Here is a 21,070-nt window from a genome sequence, read left to right as displayed (position 1 = left end):
GGTGCTTGTAGTGAACTCTTTAAATGCTTTTAGGAATGGTCCTCCAACTAAATGTTAAAATGGAAATAGTCAATATAAATACATTTCATCCCCTCTCTCAAGCCTTTGGAAATAATCTTAAGTACCTTTTAGAATTACCACAAAATACTCACCTAGCTTCTTTTACTTTAACAACACTTACCTTTCCTAAGGTTTAGCTTGTACTGGTGACATTTTTAAACCTATTTTTTTCTATTTTGTCTCACTTCAAATATTTTTTGGAAGCAGACAAAATGGTCAGTTATTTTTTTCCTAGTTAATTATTACTACAACAGCCTGCTTTTCTATTATAATTTTTCTTGCAAATACAAAATCATTGTATAGTGCAGTATTAAAGGATGTGGACATTTAAGAAGCCTGGAGTTTGTCACTTGTTAGCCTTGTAATTTGAGGCAAATAACTTACCTTCAGTTATCTCATCTGTAAAATGGAAATGATAATTGTATGCACCTGAGTGAATTGTGGTGACTAAATGAGAAATCACATTAAAGCCATTAGCATAACACTAAGAGTCAAGTGGGTTGTCAATGCCTATTAGCTATTAATACCAACATTAGTCAGTTAAATAGGCATTTGTGATCATTCCTGGGAAGACTGGCTTTCATTTAACTGTTGTCATAGTTTCTTTGGAAAAGAAAATGAATTATAAGTTACAAAGCACTGGGTCTAAAGAGGACTGTTGGACCTTTTGAAAGCTGCCCTTCCATCACACTGCATATTTCTGCCCTTGAAATCTCTGGAGATAACTTTCATTTTACCTGCCTCTCGGCCTTTTTACTTTTTCTCTTTTTCTGATCACTCCCCCATCTCTCACTTACTTCCTTTCTCTTCTGTGTCATCAATAATGGGAGAATACATTATTGTTCTCATTAGTGAGTGAGAATAACTTCATGAACTGGATAAGATGTCCTTTAGATCAGCTCTTGTTCTATCTTCTCCATGCTCTTCTTTTATCTGTGAGCCAAAGGTCTGAGAAATAATCAGAAAATAGGTTTCAAAAGGGTGACAGAGGAGAGAACATATGATAATAGAAACAGATAAATATATGGCTGAAGGCTACTTTATTTTTTCCTTAATTATGTAATTGGTGGCTATTGACTTTGATTTCTTTCTAAAATTATATGTGTATCTCACTTGTTTTGCCTTTATTTTTCTCCTGAAGAGTGTTTTTCTATCTTTGCCTATGGTGCTGTTACTCTTTATCATTAGGAAAATCACTAGTTGATATTCATTTTCTAATTGGCTATATGAAATGAATGAAATTCTGAAAACTTTTTGACATGTGGCCAAATTTTACATAATTATTTCTAATTGCAGGAATTATTTTTAGATATTAAATCTGCTGTACATATACACACATCTTCCTGCCAAATTGTATTGTATGGTACTTTGCCAAGAGAGTCACAATATGGCTAAAACTAAGCTTTATTAGGTATAATAGGATAAGATGTGATTTAATTCTTTAAGCAGCCTATAAGTGCTAGGAGACAATTTTATTCTGTTTACTAAGTTAAAAGACTTATTCATTATTTTGCAAATCCCCGTGGCAACAGTCAACTGAAACAATGCATGATGCTTCTTGAAGGAAAATCGCTTTATGGTTAAAATCGTAAAATTATTTATCTTTCACCTTCCACCGTTTGACTCCTTCAGTCTGTAGAAGAGGCCTATTTATTTTAGCAGTAGGTGAATTGAGTTTCTGCCAAGTCAACGTACTCCCTAAATGAATATATCAGGGGCAATATTGTTTCTCAAAAATCATTTAGAAAGTAGCATTTTTACATAAGTAGGCTCCTTCATTAGTTTCAAATTAAATTTGAGCAATTGCTGATGCTTTTCTGGTTGTTTCTGGAAAAGCCCATGGAATTAGGGAGTTCTGAGTCTTTGAGCGAGAATTTCCTTTGAGGTTTACGGTGCCTTCATTTGATTTGGAAAATGGAAATTACTATAACTTCTTTGACTTCTTTGAGGAGGTTGATGTTATATTCTGGAAATCAAGATCATATTTAAAATTAACTGAAGATAGAATGTTTTATTTGTAAGGTTACTTAGGTACCCCTAAGGTAGAAAGCAAGCAAAATAATTTAGGTTTTGGGGGCTCTTAGAAAATAACAGTACCTTTATTTTCTTTTCATCTCTACTTTTTTAAAAATGCTGGGGAAAAAATTAGTACCTTGTGACGAATTCCTCTACCATCTGTAAGATACTTCTTTTTGTCCTAAAGGAAAGATGAACTCCGGTATGCCTTGGCAGAATTACCTCCAACACTTTCTGAATTTTGAAAGACTGACTTGATTTTTCATTCAGTAATAGATATATTTAAAAACAAGAAAGCGCCAATGACTCTTTATAGTATCTCTTTTTACTTTAAGCAAATATAACTTCTTGTATTTAAATTAAAGGGGGATACATGCTTATTAATTATAATTAATTAAATACTATTATGTAATTCTATTTTAATTTCTTTTTGAGGAGTTTAAATGCACTGAAATTTAAATCTTACAAAATGGCTATCAATGGGGGTGGGAAAATGTATACTCATTGATTCTTTAGCATCTTATTTCTGGGTTAATGCAAATTAGTTTGGAGTAGAGTTTGATTTAATTTCAAAGAATGATACTCATTTATCTTTACAATGGCAGTTACATACTAATGATCACAACAGGCATTTTCCTCTTAATTACAATTCATTTTGAATGAATTTGTATGCTCATCTGAATTCACCATGTCATTAATGAAAATCGTGAACTTCGTTCATTCCTAGAATTAAGAACAGTTTTTTTCCTTAACATTAAACGTACCCCCTACCCAGCATATTTTTCCTCCTGTTAATTAACATTCTGTTCATGGAGGAATTCATTATTTAAGGTGACTTTGCAATCATTAGTAGCAGACTTTAACATTTCTTGTGAGGCAGGTGAATTTAATAATTTCATATTGCAAATGAAAAATTCCAGGTTAGATACCAAAGTATTCAAAATATTAATGACTACTGCATATGTGTAATCACTTACAATACTATAATATTTTCCTTAGCATTTAGAAAGATGCTGCTAGGCAGTGATCCAGATTTGTCTGAGTTACATGTTATTTTGACTCTCTAACATTTTGTGACCATGAAGAGTCTCTGTGGGGATTAACATTGCTGCCTACCAAGCCTAAATAGCCTACAAGACCTTGGATAATTGCTTATCTAGTCTGGCAGTTGGTCAACGCAGGAATGGCAGAAGGCTCCAAGGTGACATGGTCTAAGAGGTAGCTGGAGGAAGTGGGAGAGCACAGACCTGCTCCTAGGGGCTTATTGCATTAAGAGAAGACAGAGCTAATTAATAGAAATACATTTGTTTCAGGTAGTAGTTTCAGAGAAAGGAGTGCAGGTGAATAGAAAAGCAGCAGTTCTTACTAAAAATGTCATGGCTGGAGTTTGGCCAAAGAGAACCAAAGCCACAGAGAGTAAATTGCATAGATCGCCCAACTTTAGGTGACCCAGGAAATGCCTTCACCCCACTCACTTCCTGAGATAAATTCATTTCAACCTGAACAGCCACAAATTTTTAAAAAGTATGATAGTCATTTGAACTGGAGCAAATTTTGTTCTCACTGCCTCCTTGATAGGGACCATTTGGGAAAAGACTGGAGTTTTGCAGTAGCAATGAAGGAGGGGAAGGATTTGGATTTTATTTAACGGTATAAAGGGTTTAAAGTGTTACATTTATTTAAAGAGTCTTGGATCTGTCGTGTCATTTGTTGCCTCCAGTTCTGGTCACTGTGATTCATAGACAAAATATCCTTGGTAGAAATGACCACATCTGCACTGTCTGAGGTTTTCATTCTATGGAAGGAAAACCAAGAAGGATAGATGAGCTGGCCACTTGGGTAGAGGCTTAGCTCTTGCTTTGCCCTGTGCTTGCTGAATGAACTTGGAGAAACCACCCAGTCTTCGGGGCTTAGTTTTCAGTAAAATTGATGAATTGAATTAAATCAGCTCTAAAGCTCCCTCTAGCTCCAAAAGTCCTATTGACTGTTGGAGCATAGAAATATCCTGTTTACTCTTCTCTGGAAGATGTGACTTGCCAAGTGGTCTGAAGCTGGTGAGTTCTTTGTGACTTACTCATGATTTATTTCTAGAACAAATTTAGCCTGGGGTGGGCACAGTGGGTCTTTGATAGAGACAGGCTGACCCAAGCACATTGATTCAGTGTCTAAATGAAGCATCTTAGACTTGTCACCAGACACTGGAATAATTTATTGATATGGATTAAGATTCACTGTTCATCAAAACAGCAGGTGCTGAAGAGACGTGACTACTTTGACAAATGGTCTCTTTCCCACCCCTGGTCCTCCAATATGTCACTTAGTAGTCCCCAGAGGAATCCCTCGCTGTTCTTTTCCAGCAAACCATGTCCTTCTCTAATTTCAAATCTGAGAGTACCATTAGTTCTAATGTTCAATAGTCAACTAATTGACAGTTAAGTATTTATCAAAGGGGACTCTGGGGACTTAACCTCACAACCCCCATAATCCTCAACAGGCCTCTAAAAATAAGCCACATAAGCATAATATCTGTGTAGACACCGTGTCCTTGACAAACGCAGCTTAAGAACGTATTTCCCAGGCTTTTTTCAGCTGCACTGCCAACCATAAGCCCTTCCTGCACAGACATGCTGGGAGCTTCAGATACACTGTAGTGCTTGCCTACTGTGTGCCTGAGAGTTGCTCCGGTTGACTGAGTACTTTCAACTGCAGGGCCCTACATCAAGTATAGAGATTGTGGCAGCAGCTGTCAGTTGGATCTTGGGGCTGAGGGGCTTAGAGTATCTTCTTAATAATGAGAGAGACAGCCATGGCAAGGAAAAGAGGGCAGTAATACAGCTTTCCAGTCTTACTAGGATTCGTGGATCCATATACAATTATTATCAGTTCTTGCTGTAATATGGACTCCATGAAGACAGAAACCTGGTATGTTTTACTCACCATTGTGGCTTCAGCACCTAACACAGTGTTAACAAATGGTGTGATGCAGGTCCACTGTGCACTGGTTACCAACTTGTCTGAGTCCAGTGGGAGAGAATACACTCATATGCAACAAGTTATATGAAGCAGATTTATTACTCACAGATAGGCAGCAAGGGACAACAGATGCCTACGATTCATTGTGAGCTGGTGCCCCACGGTACAGAAAGCTGCCCAGGGTGGATGGGGTCTCCACTCTGCCTACCCCACTTGTACTGCAGATGAGGGACCCTGAAAAGTGGCCCATCTTGAGTTTTATCTTGGGGGAAGCCTGACATGCTGGGCTAAAAATGTTGAAGAACATCTTGTTCTTATGGGGGACTGGAGCATAGCCGGGGCTGTTTTGGCTAGCTTCCCCCTTATCTCTGGATGTTGCGTTTTCAGCTCATTCTAGTTATATTCGGAAGCTACACACAACAAAGAGGGAAAACTGTATCAGTCCAAGGCCACTCGAGAAGTGTTCTATACATGGCAGGTGCTTAATATAGGTTGAATGACAAATGCCAAGGTCATATAGGGCTGTGATTAAGAAGATAAACTCAGACCCAGATGCCTAGATCCCAATCCCAGGTCCACTGCTCACTAGCTGGGAATGTGAATAAGTGAACATTTCGGTGCCTCAGTTTCCTTATTTTAAAACTAGAGATAATAACAACATATATCTCAAAGGGAAGTTATGCAGACTAAATGAATTAATGTTGATAAGCAGGTTATAACTAGTGCCTGGCATGCATTATAAATGCTTATTAAACATCAGCTTACATGGCCCATCATTACCATCGTTACCAAGGTTTTGTTTTTCTTTCTTTCTTTTCCATCATTACCAAGGTTTTGTTTTAGGAACTAAAGTTTGAGTTTGTGAGAACACATGCTAACATGTATGAGACCAGATTTAAATACACTTCTGCCTTAAGCCATCCAGCTATGCAGCTTTCTACTTATACAATGCTCTGGCACATCTCTTTCATCAACTCTGTTAATATACTGCTTGATTTACCCTTTTAGACTGAGAGCTCTACTTGTAACCAGACACCACTCAAGAGTGCCTCATTTAGATGGATGCTCAGTGTTTTGAAATGAATGCATGATTTACTCAATGAATGACTGTCTTGTGTGTGTCTTGATTTCCTCAACCCTGGCGCGGAATCACAAACCCCTTCCCCATCTCTTGGGTTCCCCTTTACCCATGGTTCATCAGTCTCATCTGTGCATCCCCAGTTCCGGTCACTCCAGCTTCTCATCCTATTGTTCCCATTTTAAGCACAACCTTTGTTTGATTGCCACCTCTCCTCAGTCTCCCTGGGCAATCCCTTTACATTCCCCTAATACCTGTTCTCTCTTCCTTTCTCTGTCCCCTCCACATGGCTTGCAAACTGTAACATTTACATTGGCAATCTTGCTTTGCACTTGCCCTTTATTTTAAGTCATATCAAATCCTTTTGGTAAACTGGAAAAGAATTAATTGCAAATAAAACATTATTTTCTTTCACAGCTTCTCTTTTCCTTTCACCCTCATAAGCAGCTCAGGCTGCCTCATTGTTCATTAGAAATACTTTTTCCCCATGGGCTGCAACTATGTCATGACAGTATTTTTTTGTTTTGCTGCTATTTTGGTGTTCGAAGTTCTGCTGGTCAGTGCTGCAACTTATTTTCACTCTGACCAGATTTGACTCTTACACATGTGTTAAGCGTAAGACAGAAAATAGATGGTGTGATTTACAACTCACTCCTCTCACCTCAGTGTCCACCTTGGAGGCATTTCTAGTCTTCTCAACTGAATGAAAATGACATATCAGAAATATTTAGACAATAGTACAAACTAGTGTAAAGTAACATTTTTGGAACTTTAACCATTTTCTAAAAGAAACTCTAGATTGCTTCAAAGCCTTCCTAGTTTAGGGTCTCTCTATGCAAGAATAATTGCTTAATGCATCTATCTGTTCCTTTAGAGTGTCATCTCCAAGTATTACTATCCTAGCTCCTATGCAATTACAATCTTCACAAGGATTAGGATCTTGTCTTCTCCTTCTTCTATGTATTCTCATGGTGCCTAGAAAGAGTCTCCTGGCCAGGCATGGTGGCTCACGTGTGTAATCTCAGCACTTTGGGAAGCTGATGGAGGCAGATTGCTTGAGCCCAGGAGTTTCAGAACAGCCTAGGGAACATAGGGAGACCTTCTCTCCACAAAAAGCAATAGAAAAAATTAGCCGAGCATGGTGGCATGCACCAGTGGTCCCACCTACTCAGGAGGCTGAGGTGGGAAGATCGATTAAGTTGATGCTACAGTGAGCTATGATGGTACCACTGCACTCCAGCCTGGGTGACGGGGTGAGACCCTGTCTCAAAAAATAAATTAATTAATTAAATTTAAAAAAGCAAAAATATAAAAGAAAAAAAATAAAGTATCTGCATACAGAGGACACATAGTGAACGCTTGATGGAGAGATGGTTGCTGCAACCTGAAGTGACCTCCATGTAGCCCCACTCTGGGTGCAGGTGCACACCAGGAAGAGTTGGAAGCTACTAGTCATTTTCCAAGGGGACACTTGGGCCTCTGTGTAGCCTCACAAATGAAACTGATTTCCAAGGGCCAGTTCTGCAGTCACAGATTCTGAATTTTCTTCTTATCCTAAGACCCATTTTTCTTGTGTGTCTTTGCCAGCTCCCCCACTCAGGGGAGTCACAGCAGTAGATTGGTTATGCTAAACACTCTACCTCAGGGCTTCGATCTGGATTTTTTTCACAGTGACCCAGTCATTTATATAGTTGAGATAGACTCGTCTTGAAACTTCACAAAGCCATTTAATTTTTTAAAAAGTCATAACTCTAGATAATTTGTATCTATGATATTTCCAGTTCTCTCTTTGATTCCCAGGGAATACCCTGCAAAGCAGGAATTTCAAGTGCATGCACTTTGCCTCTGTCTTCTTTGCCTTTTCTCAACCAAAATACTAATCATGTGAGCTAAACAACCCATATTAGAAAGTGTTGATGTTTTCTTTGCATATGTTCTTTTTAGCTATAAAGTGTTATTTGCAAGGCAGGCATGCAAATAAAGGCAGAAACAATGCTAAGGATGTCCAGAAAATGTGACATGGTCCGTTATCTTTTTGTCCCTCAGTCTCTAGACCTGTGGAAAAGACATTATGTGTGGGACCTGCCCCGTTGCCCTCTCAGCTCTGCAATAACCCTTGCTCTACGGACTGCATAGTATCTTCCTGGTCAGCCTGGGGCTTGTGCATCCATGAAAACTGCCGTGATCCTCAGGGGAAAAAAGGTGAGTGCCTTGTTTGCATGCGCTTCATTTACTGCCAGTGTGCAAACATTTATTCTGGTAGCTAAGTCACTGATTAAGCCTGCTTAAGACAATATTTGTTTGCAAAATTTAGATAACCAGCTCAAGCCTGACGGTATTCAGTTTTAGGGAGGCAACTGAGACATTTCTGTGGAGTGCAAAATCTGACCTTGATTGACCTTCAGTTAGACTCATAGTTGACTACTACTCTATTTGGTATAACTTCATCTTTTGTTTTGTTTTGTTTTGTTTTGTTTTCCAAGATGAAGTCTTGCTCTGTCACCCAGGCTGGAGTGCAATGGTATGATCTTGGCTCACTGCAACCTCTGTTTCCTGGGTTCAAACAATTCTCCTGCTTCAGCCTATTGAGTAGTTGGGATATTACAGGTGCCTGTCACCACACCCTGCTAATTTTTGTATTTTTAGTAGAGATGGGATTTCACCATGTTTGCCAGGCTGGTCTCGAACTCCTGACCTCGTGATCCGCCCACCTGAGTCTCCCAAAGTGGTGGGATTACAGGCATAAGACACCATGCCTGGCCACTTCATGTTTTGTTTATGTATAATGGTTATATGGGGGAAATTGGACATGATTTCCACACTCACATCTGAAAAGAACTGTTTTGCAAATCTATGCATTTCTTTTTAGATTTCCACATTTAACATTCGATGTTATATTTTGGATTTTTGCAAGGGTCATTATGTATATTGTTTAGTTTCTTTTTCTTTTTCTTTTTTTTGAGACGGAGTCTCACTCTGTCACCCAGGCTGGAGTACAGTGGCCGGATCTCAGCTCACTGCAAGCTCCGCCTCCCGGGTTTACGCCATCCTCCTGCCTCAGCCTCCTGAGTAGCTGGGACTACAGGCGCCCGCCACCACGCCCAGCTAGCTTTTTGTATTTTTTAGTAGAGACGGGGTTTCACCGTGTTAGCCAGGATGGTCTCAATCTCCTGACCTCGTGATCCGCCCGTCTCGGCCTCCCAAAGTGCTGGGATTACAGGCTTGAGCCACCGCGCCCGGCCCCATATTGTTTAATTTCTGATATTGATCTTGAGCTTGAGGAAAAATCTTCATCTTTTATATTCCTGTTTAATTTTGTAGGCCTCTGTGGTCTAGTTTTCTTCAGTTTGTAATCAAAATACACATCTTCATCTTCAAAAGTTCATTCCTAGTGATATCTTGTCTTCTCTTTCATTGACCCTTTAGTTTCTCTTGATACTGTGTCCCCTTAAATGACAGTACTAAAAAGAAATATTTCCTTTATCAAGAGAAATGAGATCCAAGGACATTCTAGAAATTAGATTCTAGTTATTACATGCAAAGCAAGAATCCGTGGCCAAACACTTGATGGTAGCATGCTTGTATTCCTAGAACCCTGCTCACTGCTTACTGCTCCATTCACATGAAAACCCACATTTCAGTAATTCCTAGAGTGCTCATATACACACATATGCACACCCAGACTCACTTACCCCTGTTCCTGGGCTGTTCCTTTCATTCTAACTCTTGTTCTAAGGTAGCAAGGAAGATGTGCATTGGTTTTCAGGCAGGAAGAAGCTAACTCATTCTTTTGTCAAACCATAGAAATCTGGATCTCAATGAAGCCTGGAGAGGGCCTTGGGCAATTCTCTTATTTGACATGTAACCGGAATGTCCCCCATGCCTCTGCAGCTTGTGTACACAAATAAATTTCCTTTTATACTAATACCTATAGCTTGCAGTCTTATGATCTACATATATGTAGTCAGCTGCATGTAGTCATATGAGATTCCTCAGGGTGATTTACATATTTTTAGAACAGCCATCTTATGTTTAGCCTGTGCTGCTCCTGCTTAGGTCACTATCCAGAAAATCATGTGAGGTTGGACCAAGGCTCCCCCAGTCACTGTGGCTGTGGCATCACTTTGCTACATGAAGTGCTGCCTTCATCTGCTTTCAAAGCTGTAGAACCACATCAGACCGAGTAGATCTGGGAGACTCTTGGTTATACTACTTGGGAGACTAATGGTTATAGGTGACAGAAACTCAACTGATATCAACTTAAGTCAAAAGAAGAGACTGTTTGAGCTCATGTAGCTGAAGTGAGAAGAAAGGATAGGGCTGCATCCAAGAGTATAAACAGGCCAATGGGTCTCCGTCTTGTTTTCTGATTCTTTCTTTACCTTTACAGTTCTCTCTCTCTCTCCATCTCTTGTGTCTGCTTTTCTCTATACTAGGTTCAATTTAAGGTAGTACATACAGCAGAAATAAATGTCTTCTCCATTGGTCCCAGGAATTGAATCTCTGTAGTTGTTTTATGTCAAGCCCTCAGTCCTGAACCAACTACTCTGACTGGAGGATGTGGGGTTTACATGTTCAAATCCTGGACATGTGGCCACTACTGGGATCAGGAGAGGAACAGTTCCCTTCAAACTTCACAGACGGAGAATGGAGAGATGTGACTCCCTCAGAAAAAAGTGAGGTACCAGTACTGCAGGCAGGTAGAAGCAGTTCTGAGGGCCAGGTTTTATAGGTGTTTATTAAATAGATGTTTACTAAATGCTTTCTCCCCTTCGTTCTGGGCCATGGATTCTCTATGGCAATTCAGAGAATGGCCCTCCCTCCCTCCCTCCGTTCTTTTTTCTTTTCTTTTTTCTTTTCTTTTCTTTTCTTTCTTTTCTTTCCTTTTCTTTCCTTTTTCTTCCTTTCCTTTCCTTTCTTTCTCACGCTTGTTGCCCAGTCTGGAGTGCAGTGGCACGATCTTGGCTCACTGCAACCTCTGCCTCCTGGGTTCAAGAAGTTCTCCTGCCTCAGCCTCCCAAGTAGCTGGGATTGCAGGCATGCACCACCATGTCTGGCTAATTTTTGTGTTTTTAGTAGAGATGGGGTTTCTCCGTGTTGATCAGGCTGGTTGCCCTAATTGTGTGTTGCATTTTTTTGTCACTTGAGCTCAGATTTTCACAAAACTCCTGTTAAAAACTGGCTCCTTGAACTTTCAGTTTTATTTTTCCGGATAATTCAGAACTGGCCCATGGAACTTCAGACCCCCTCCCTTGGCCCCATTCCACAAAGTAACTTTTTGCCACATTTTTATCCCCGTTGGCCCCTATTCCTTTGTAGTAAAAGCCAACCTGTGCAGATATACCCTGATCCATCTTTCATAAGACACCACTTGCTATAGGTTGAATTGTGTTCTCCCAAAAAGACATGTTCAAATCCCAACCCCTGGTACATATGAATAGGATGTTATTTGGAAATAGGGTTATTTCAGAAGTAATGAAGTTAAAATTAGCTCATACTAGATTAAGGTAGGCTCTATTCCAGTGACTGGTGTTCTTGCAAGAAGAGGAATATTTGGGCACAGTGACATACCCAGAGAGGAGAGTGACATGTGAGGACATTGAGACATAGAAGGCAAAAGGGGAGACCACATGAAAGTGGAGGCAGACATTGGGAGTAATGTGTTTCAAGCCAAGGAGCACCACGGAGAGCTACAACCCCCAGAAGCTAGGAGATAGGCATGGCACGGATTCTTCTGTAAAGCCTCTAGAGGGAGCATGTGATGCATGGCCCCGCTGACACCTTGATTTCAGGCTTCCGGCCTGCAGGACTGTGAGATGATACGTTTCTGTTGATTTAAGTTGCCCAATTTCCAGTACTTAGTTATGGCAGCTCTAGAAACTAATACACTGCCCAACTTTGGATCAGCATTTAGGCTCAACAAGGATAAAGCACTGCACAAAATGACAACACCAAAGTGTCAAGAAGTAAGGTAATTTGTTTAAAGTCCTGCGGTGATTTAATGATGTCCATGCTGGCTCTAAAGATCTGGTTTCCTGTATCTTGAGTCCAGTGTCCCTCCAAACCCTGAGCTTCCTTAGTTGTTTTTTCCATCAGCCTAAAGAAGTTTGGATCAAAGTACAAGCTCAGTTGTGAAAAGAGAAGCCATCTGCCCATCATGCACCACGTTAGTCAGTGTGAGCCATTACTCCTGAGAGCAAATCATTGAGCGGATGCAGGAGACAAGGTGTGGGGCATGGGATGTATCTAGTGCCAGTACGTCATCATTGGAAGAAGTGGGAAGAGAGACTGCAGTTGTGGGAGGGAGGGAGGTTGTGCTGAGAGTAGCCTAAGAACACCAGATAACTAGAGGTGAGGAGTGTTTTGCCCCAATCAATACTTTTTTTCAAAGGAAGACTCAGCCTTTGCAAAGGGCTGAAGGAGAGGATGGAGGCAGTAGAACCTCTCACCTGAAGGTGGTACTGTCCCCACAGCCTCCTGCAGAGTTTAGGGACATGTTGGGATTGATGAGAATTAGCCATTTGTTAATAGAATCCATACTGTGGCTGAATGGTTGTCCCCTGAACTGTAGTCACTGACAGGAGGGACGGTAAGCCCTGATGGTTGTTATTCAGGTCTAGGAGTTTGCTATTTTATAAATGCTTCCCTAGAGCAGAGAGAATTTTGGCTTGTAAGGTCTTTCTGAAACCTGCCAGGACCACCTGCCTATATTCCCTCTTGGGAAGAATAAAGAATAGAGTTTTCCCTCTAGGGAAATGATTCTGTTCTTTCAATGTATCCAAGCATGTTATGATGACAGCAAGTAGTCTTGTTGTTTCTACTGACTTGTATGTATTAGGTCTGAGATCCCCCTCAGTCTTGATTTCTGTCCCATGATGCTACTGTGAGTTCTGCCAGGATCACTGACTGGTACAAACTAAAGATACTTTAGAATTCTACAGAAGCTGGGGTACACAGGCTAATGCATTAAATATTGCAAAACTCTGGGATATAAGCGGGAGTGTTTAGCTTCACATTTGAATTCCCTACTCTAAAATGCAGTGATTCCACTAGCAGAAATCTAGGACATTTATACTTTCCTAGATATTTCATACTCTTAAAAAATACACACACACACCCAGAAAGATGGAGTATTTAAGAGAAAAGCAAGCAAATGACAGCCAAAAGAAAGAAAAAGAAAGAAAGAAAGAAAGAAAGAAAGAAAGAAAGAAAGAAAGAAAGAAAGAAAGAAAGAAAGAAAGAAAGAAAGAAAGAAAGAGGAAAGTAGGCTAGAATACCATTTTTCTCCTCTCTGGGTTTTCCCGGTCATTGTGTTATTGCTCTGGTACATTTCCTTCATTCACATTAAGAAAAAAAGAAGAAAGGAATGGGAAAGTAGGAAATGTTTTATTACCAAATAGAAGAAATTAGTTACTATGGAAATTATCTTTACATGACTTTTATTCTTAATCAGAAATCCTTCCATTAGGAATTGAAGACTTGTGGCTGTCGGCTATTCAGAGTACATTAGAAAATCAGCCGATGTTCACAGCCTTCACACCCTTCCGTGGTGCCATGACAGGTAGACAAGGGAACCTTGATCCGCAGGTTGGTGCTTGTCAAGTGAAGCTAGGATGCCTTTCAGAGGAATTTAAATTGGGTCAGGTTTTATCATTTATTGCTTTCTCTTTGATACACTCCCAGAGTGTTATAATTAGAGATACAGGGAAGAGAATTAGCCTGAAAAAATGAACACTCATAGACAAACTCTACACATAAGATATGAAGCATTTTTTAAATTTTTTCTTGACATATAGACACACATTTATATGACTTCCTTGTCCCTTTCAGACATATACTAGAAAGGCAGAATTGCCCACTGAAGTTGTTCTAAAGAGGAATTTGCTGGAGGCTCCCTATAGGGTGTCACAACAGCCAGCTGCTTACGTGGAAGGACTTCAGGGATTCCTTCCCTCAATGAGAGCATTCAAGTCCTTAAAAATTCCCGAAGGACAAGATATTTTGAAACTGAGAAGCCATGACTATTTTTTGAAGACAGTCTTTTATGCTCTTAAACAAATTCGATAACATGCTGAAGTTGGAAAATGCTGACATGTTTTAGATCTTATGTAACAAAAATGGGGGACATTTCCATTTTCCATCTTTGCCTGCTTGATAGGCTTTCCATTGAATGCGAAGTCCATGAAATCATTTTGCTTTCTCATAGATAGTATATGCTAAGAGACAGTTTTTTTTTTTTTTTTTTTTTTTTCCTGTGTCTATGTGTTTGGGGTAGGTCGGGGGGTTCTGTTAACTTCTCATTCTAAGCTTTGGGAGTTCTCATGCTGACATCACCCTATCAAGATGTCGTCTTAGTTTCTGTATTTACACCAGGCTGTAAACTAATAATGAAGCTATAAAATACTACCCCTGCAGGAGAGTGGTTGATTTCTAAAGGGTTAGGATCGAAGCTTCAATCTGCTCAGATTCTTTCACTCAGAGTTGTTACCCAAAGTTCAGGACTACCAGAGAGGAAGGGCAAATGGAGTACTTAAGACAGAATAAGCTTTTGTCCTGGTTGTTTAATCTGCTGGATTTCTTTTTTATTATTTTTATTTTATTTTATTATTTACTTATTTATTTTCTGAGACAGAGTCTCACTCTGTCTCCCAGACTGGAGTGCAGTGGTGTGATCTTGGCTGACTGCAACCTCCACCTCCCGGGATCAAGCAATTCTGCCTCAGCCTCCTGAGTAGCTGGGACTACAGGCATGTGCCACCCTGCCTAGCTAATTTTTTTGTATTTTTAGTAGAGATGGGGTTTCACCATATTGGCCAGGCTGGAACCTGCTGGACTTTCTTCACGCCTGTCCCAGTGGAGTCAGTCTTGAGACATAGCATTGCCTGTGGATAGCTCATGTGTACACTTCTGGTCTACTAACTCATGCAGAAATACAGCCCTCAGACCTGGATATACCCTCCTGAGCCTCCTTTAATTCTTCCATGGCTTCAGTTAAAAACACTGACCCCTTTTCTGCCATCTGCTCATCTTCCCTTTTCTTTCCCCAACCCACTATCCATTCTTTTCTAATTGTCTCTTGTAGAATTATATACTAAATCATAATTCTTGGGGTCACAGAAAAAATAAACCCTGCAGATACTAGTTTCACTAAAGGTGAATTGAATCTGTGGTCAGGAAGTGATAATTATGACTCTCCCCTGCTACCCAGTATCTAAAATTCCACCGTCCAATCTACTCACCTTTAGTACCTTCAAATAAACCATAGTGCCTTTCAGGTTCACTTTATAAAGTGTACCGAAAACGCTATATCTGCAGGAGCTGACTTTAATCCTTTCTTGTGAGGAGGCAAGGACTCTGAAAGACTTCTGCTGATTTTCACGCCCATCCATTTAATCAGTAATAATGCACCTTTGGAGAAGTAATAAAGTGACATCTTAGTTTTCACACATGCAAAATGGGAATAGTAACATAACATAGTTTTGAGGCTTTATTCATTTAGAGTAATAAAGTAAAGTTACTGTCCCAGTCTTGGTAAAGGGTGAATATTGGTTTATGCATTTGCTTTTTTCCCTTGTTGGGTTTTATGCTTTGAGAACAATACACGTTTCCAGTTCCTCCTGTGGCTTCCCATTTTACAGGAAAGTGGTGTGCAAATGGCAGTTAATATTTATGGAATAATATCATCTAATTAATATGAAACTCAGTAAATGAAGATGACTGGTGGGCTGGCCCCAGCCACTGTGGACTTGGCAATTGTATATCTTTCAGAACAGAAGCACCTGGGAGAAGCCTGATGACTATTACAGGCATGAACAGCGATGTGTGATTAAAGTTAAGTGCTAGCAAGAGAATCCAAGATTTTTGTTTTATGCTGAGCTTGTGCTGTGATTTGATCCTAGTTAGAGTCAGGACAAGGGCAGCACAAATGAAAGACTGAAGGAATTTATTGACTGAGGAGATGTAATCTATAGATTTATGGCAAGATGGATGCAACTTGATTTATGGAGGAAAACTGAACATGCCCCTCAATGGCATTAGGTTCCAAATAATAGGACACCCAGAATCCTTCGTAAAGACTGCTAAGTTTCTCTGCTCAAGTCTGGGCTGGCTGTCAAACCGTGTAAATCATGGTGACTCATGCCATGTCTTGCTCAAAGATAAAATCAAAACAAGCAAAAATATAAGACAATAAATAAGCAGCATGCAGATGTGACATATAACAATAGAGGTAATTCGAGTTTTGTGGAAACGAGAGCTTGTAGGTCATTGTAGTTTGATGCTCATCAAGTAAAGTTTAGAGCCCTGTATGCATCTCTTTTCAAGGTGGCCCAGGAAGGAAACAGCCCTTCTGTCAATTTTATTTGGCTAGTTAATGATATAGACATGGAGGTATGGAAGTATAAACCATGGGAGAAGCCTTTTTTTTTCTTTTTTTTTTTAACTGCCCTGATCTTAACAGTGTTAATGCCGTGAGAATATAGCCTCTGACTGGCTGAATGATTTCTTCCTAAGGTCTAATCCTTAAAGAGTCTAGGAGTATCTTTTAAAGGGAGGTTCTGGGTTATCTTAGACAAAATAAACAAAAAACAAAACAAAACAAAACAAAACACCAAACAAACAAAAAAACAAACTCAAATAAAGCACTTAAAAATCCTTACCTAAAATTCTTGCCCAGCCCTGTACTTTGCTAAAATACTTAGTATTTTTAAGGATTTTTAAGTGCTTTATTTGAGGGGTTTTTTTTTTGTTTTTGTTTTTTTTTCTTGTTTGTTTGTTTGTTTGTTTGTTTTGGCCTAAGATAACCCAAAACCTACCTGCCACTCTTTCTTATGTCTCAAAACCACATGTTCATTGTGTTCTAGGCTCCTTGGCTGTGCTATTTAAGACAGGTGGTCTTTCTCCAACTATACCTTGAGGTGTGTAACTTTTTCATGAGAGAGATGTTACCTCTCATGCTCCCTAACTTATCCGTCTCCCCTCTCCTTGTGGAAAGAGTAGTGGGGTATGCAACTCTCACTCTGGAAATTGAATGTTCTCTGTGCTATCAAACTCTCTCATTTTCTTTACTTACTCAGAGGAATAAATGAATAACAATTTCTTAAAATGTTATTCATGCAAAACTGTTGGTTATGTTAAAAGAAAAAGGAATTAAAAGAATTAAATCTGTTGAATGAATTTGGAATAGAAATGGTGGAAGATATGAGATCCACAGAAGGTAGACGTAGGCTTTAGAAGTGATAGTATATCATGGGGTCCAGAGATTGAAAATTTGGACTAAAGGGTTTAATCTGGTTCTCAGTCCTTCTTTATTAGGTCACTTTGCTTTTTAAAAATTGTGCATTCATTTTTATCATTTAAAAATAGAGGAATTTCTGGTTTCTTAGACAAAATGGAAGGATCTGCTAACAGAGGGTTCATGATCTCTAATGCTGAGAGTCAATAGAAGCTGAATAGTAGTCAGGCACTTTAGAGCAGGCCCATTGACCCAAACACTCACTGCAGTCTCATGGTTGACCCATTTGCCTCGATGTGTGTACCTACTTGACTCCTGTTGATTTGCATTTGTGACTCTGGGCCCATAGCATGTAAAATACATCTATGTTCTTAGTACAGTCTCTGGCTGGGACTTTGGGGCCCTAGTCCCACAGTACACTTTTTTTAAACATTGTAACAATCATGGACCTATGTCTAGCTTGGGTGGAAAGTTAACTCCAAAGAGATATTGTCTTTACAAGGCAGACTGATGTGTAAATCTCAGTGACATGATGCAGATAAATCTTGGAGCAGGAAGTTGTGAATGGTCAGGCACCAAGGAGATGCCAAAGAGGTGATGTATTTCAACTGAATGCAGTGTAACAAGAATGTCAAAATCAACAGCAAAAAGAAAATGTGGATTAATCTATATTTAGATCATTTCTGAGTCTTCATTTATTTTTACTGGTTTATTGATACCATAGGACTTATGCTACTTATTAATCCATTGAATTATGTCTGACTTCTCCAACTCCTAAGTTGTAAACTCTTGGAAAACAGATTTCCTGCTTTTATTATTTCCCATTCTCTTTTTTTTCCACATCTCATCCTCTCACTTCACACAGAATAAAACACATCAAGATAATACGTGCTTAGAGCAATGAGTACTTGAATAAGTTTTCATCTCTCACCCAGCTGCTTCTTTTCCTTTACTAGAAAAGAGTGGAATTCTGTGAAACGTTTTCTCTCTCGTTTTAGGATTTAGAACGAGGCAGCGCCATGTCCTCATGGAATCTACAGGACCTGCAGGACATTGCCCTCATTTGGTGGAGTCTGTTCCTTGTGAGGATCCAACATGCTACCGATGGCTGGCATCAGAAGGGATCTGTTTCCCTGATCATGGAAAATGTGGCCTGGGACATCGCATTCTGAAGGCCATCTGCCAGAATGACCACGGTATGACCCAGTGACCCATTAGAGGTGTTAGGATGTTAAGTATCAGACAAATAACACATGGCCACCCTTCAATAGATCATCCTTATGAGGAAGAGAAGCACAGCCTTTTTTATCATTGAATATTTATGTTTACATCAAGTGACACATTGCTGCAAAGTAAGATGCCATGACTTAATATGGGGCCACGTACTCCACGACAGAACACTATTTGATTGTACCTAAATGCAGTACAGCAAACCTAGAGATTTCTCAAGAGTTTTTAATTTGTCAAAAAAAAAAAAACAATAGAAAACAAATCTCTTGGATAGTGTTCAACTTATCAATACAAAACAAGTAAAGGCCAATGTATAACATGCCTTTATATATTATAAACAAACACCACCTTGTTAAGAATCCAGGACTGAAACATCCTTCAAGTTTAAAAAACAACCAAACAAGACTAACTAAGTGGCTTTTTATTTATATAACATTAGAGTGGAGTCAGCTATAGACACAATACTAACATTTCCAAAGAACTGTTTTTAAATACAAGTTGTCATGATTTACAAAACTATTAACAATGATGTCTTTCCTCGATCAGCCAGCACCTGGTAGGTTGTTTGAAATGAAAGGTGATTCAGAAAACATGTAAGTCATGTGGAAATAAGAAAAGTGACATGTTAAACCTTGATCCAAAACTTTAAAAAACTTCAGTCCCTTGGAAGAATATCATGTATATTTATTAATCAGCTCTACCATGAGAAGCCCCATTTATAATGCTCATGATATGTGGGATGAAGTGTTTTGAACTTATGCAGCTAAGTAATCCATAGAACAGAAGGAAATCACAAAATAGATTCAGAATGGATAATAGCATCCACACAGAGTTGATATATATTACAAAGCGTTTCCTTCCTTTTTTCTTTCTCTCTCTCCCTGCCTCTCTTCATCCTTTCTTCATTCCTTCCTTCCTTCTTTATTTTCAATCATTAGCATAATTACACAGGTATAGATTTTGTCAGGTGATATAATTGGTTACCTGTGGAAACCAAGTGATTGTTTAATTAGAGGGCAACAACAGATTGTATTAGCTATAGCAGAGTGTTAAAACTAATAGCAACTCCTATTTTATAATAATAAATTAACATATAATTTTTGAATTATGGTAACATATGTGCAGTTTAGTAACAGATCACTTTTGTATTCCTTTTGTTTGTGTGATATTGTGTTTTATAATAAGACGTATTTTTTTTGCTCTTTGTCCCTGGCTTCTTATCACAGAGCTCCTAAAACCCCGGTAATTTCCTGAGATACAGGGGTGCTAGGAGAATCTTTTGTTTTAATAGTCGGTCTTTGATCCTGGTTCCTGACACAGCTCTTAAATCTCTTGAAATTTCCTCAGTGCGAGGCCTGCCTTACTCTAATGAAGTGATGCTTGGTGAGCTTCTGGATGGGGGATGATCACCAGAAAGACCAAACCATGATTAGAAGCTTAGGGATTTCAGTTCACCCACTGGAAAGAAGAGAGGGTCTGGAGATTGGGTTAATCATTGGTCCTACTTACATAAATACCTCTGAACTATGAGGTACAGAGAGCTTCTGGGCTGCTGGAAACATGGCAGTGCTGAGAGGGTAGCAGATCCCAGCAAGGGTATGGAAGCCCCACACTCTGTCCTCCATACCTTGTCCTGTTTATTTATTTATTTATTTATTTATTTTTTTTGTGAGACAGAGTCTCGCTCTGTGGCCCAGGCTGGAGTGCAGTGGCCGGATCTCAGCTCACTACAAGCTCCGCCTCCCGGGTTTACACCATTCTCTAGCCTCAGCCTCCCGAGTAGCTGGGACTACAGGCACCCGCCTGTTTATCTTTTCCTCATGAATCTCTTATGGCTTTTCATGTATATTCTTTGTAATATCTTTTATGATAAACCAATAAATATAAAATGTTTCCATGAGTTCTGTAATATATCCTAGGAAATTATAGGACCTGAGGAAGGAGTTGTGGGAACCCCGATGTATAACCATGGGTCAGAAGCACTGGCGACAGTCTGGGACTTGTGATGGGCATCTGAAGTGAGGGGCAGTCTTGCGGGACTGAACCCATAACCTATGGGATCCAATGCTAACTCCAAATAGATAGTGTTAGAGTTGAGGGAAATTGTAGGATGTCCAAGTGGTGTTGGAGAATTGTGTGGTTACAGAAGTGTTCTGTGTTGAGTTTGGAGGAAGAAGTGAAGTATGGAAGTTTAAAACATGAGTTCTAGAGCTAGACAGGTTGCAGTTTCAACTCTGCTACTCCCCTGCTAGGTGATCTCAGGAAATTTATTTAACTTGGAAGCATCCTTTCTTTCAGCTGACTAGTGGGGTAATAAAACCCCCCTCTCACTCTTAAGACTGTGAGAGTTAAATTAGTTATATAACAATGATTAATGAAGTGGCAATGATTTTTTGAATGGCATATGACCATTCAAAAAAGCCATAAACGTATTTTATGTATATTTTAAAGTACAATTATTATTCTACCCTGTCCTGAAG

At 39.5% G+C, this 21,070-nt stretch overlaps 1 protein-coding gene across 1 annotated transcript in view; it reads left to right on the top strand.

The window, feature by feature from the left end:
* THSD7B (thrombospondin type 1 domain containing 7B) overlaps positions 1–21,070 on the top strand; it is a 496,878-nt gene that overhangs the window by 378,974 nt on the left and 96,834 nt on the right. The window contains exons 6-7 of the mRNA XM_030916925.1: positions 8,174–8,329; positions 18,359–18,556. Of these exons, the coding sequence (XP_030772785.1) occupies positions 8,174–8,329; positions 18,359–18,556 (354 nt within the window). The remainder of the gene's footprint in view (positions 1–8,173; positions 8,330–18,358; positions 18,557–21,070) is intronic.

Source organism: Rhinopithecus roxellana, chromosome 14, assembly GCF_007565055.1.
Source record: "Rhinopithecus roxellana isolate Shanxi Qingling chromosome 14, ASM756505v1, whole genome shotgun sequence".
Taxonomy (NCBI): domain Eukaryota; kingdom Metazoa; phylum Chordata; class Mammalia; order Primates; family Cercopithecidae; genus Rhinopithecus; species Rhinopithecus roxellana.
This window is presented reverse-complemented; position numbering and strand designations above follow the sequence as displayed.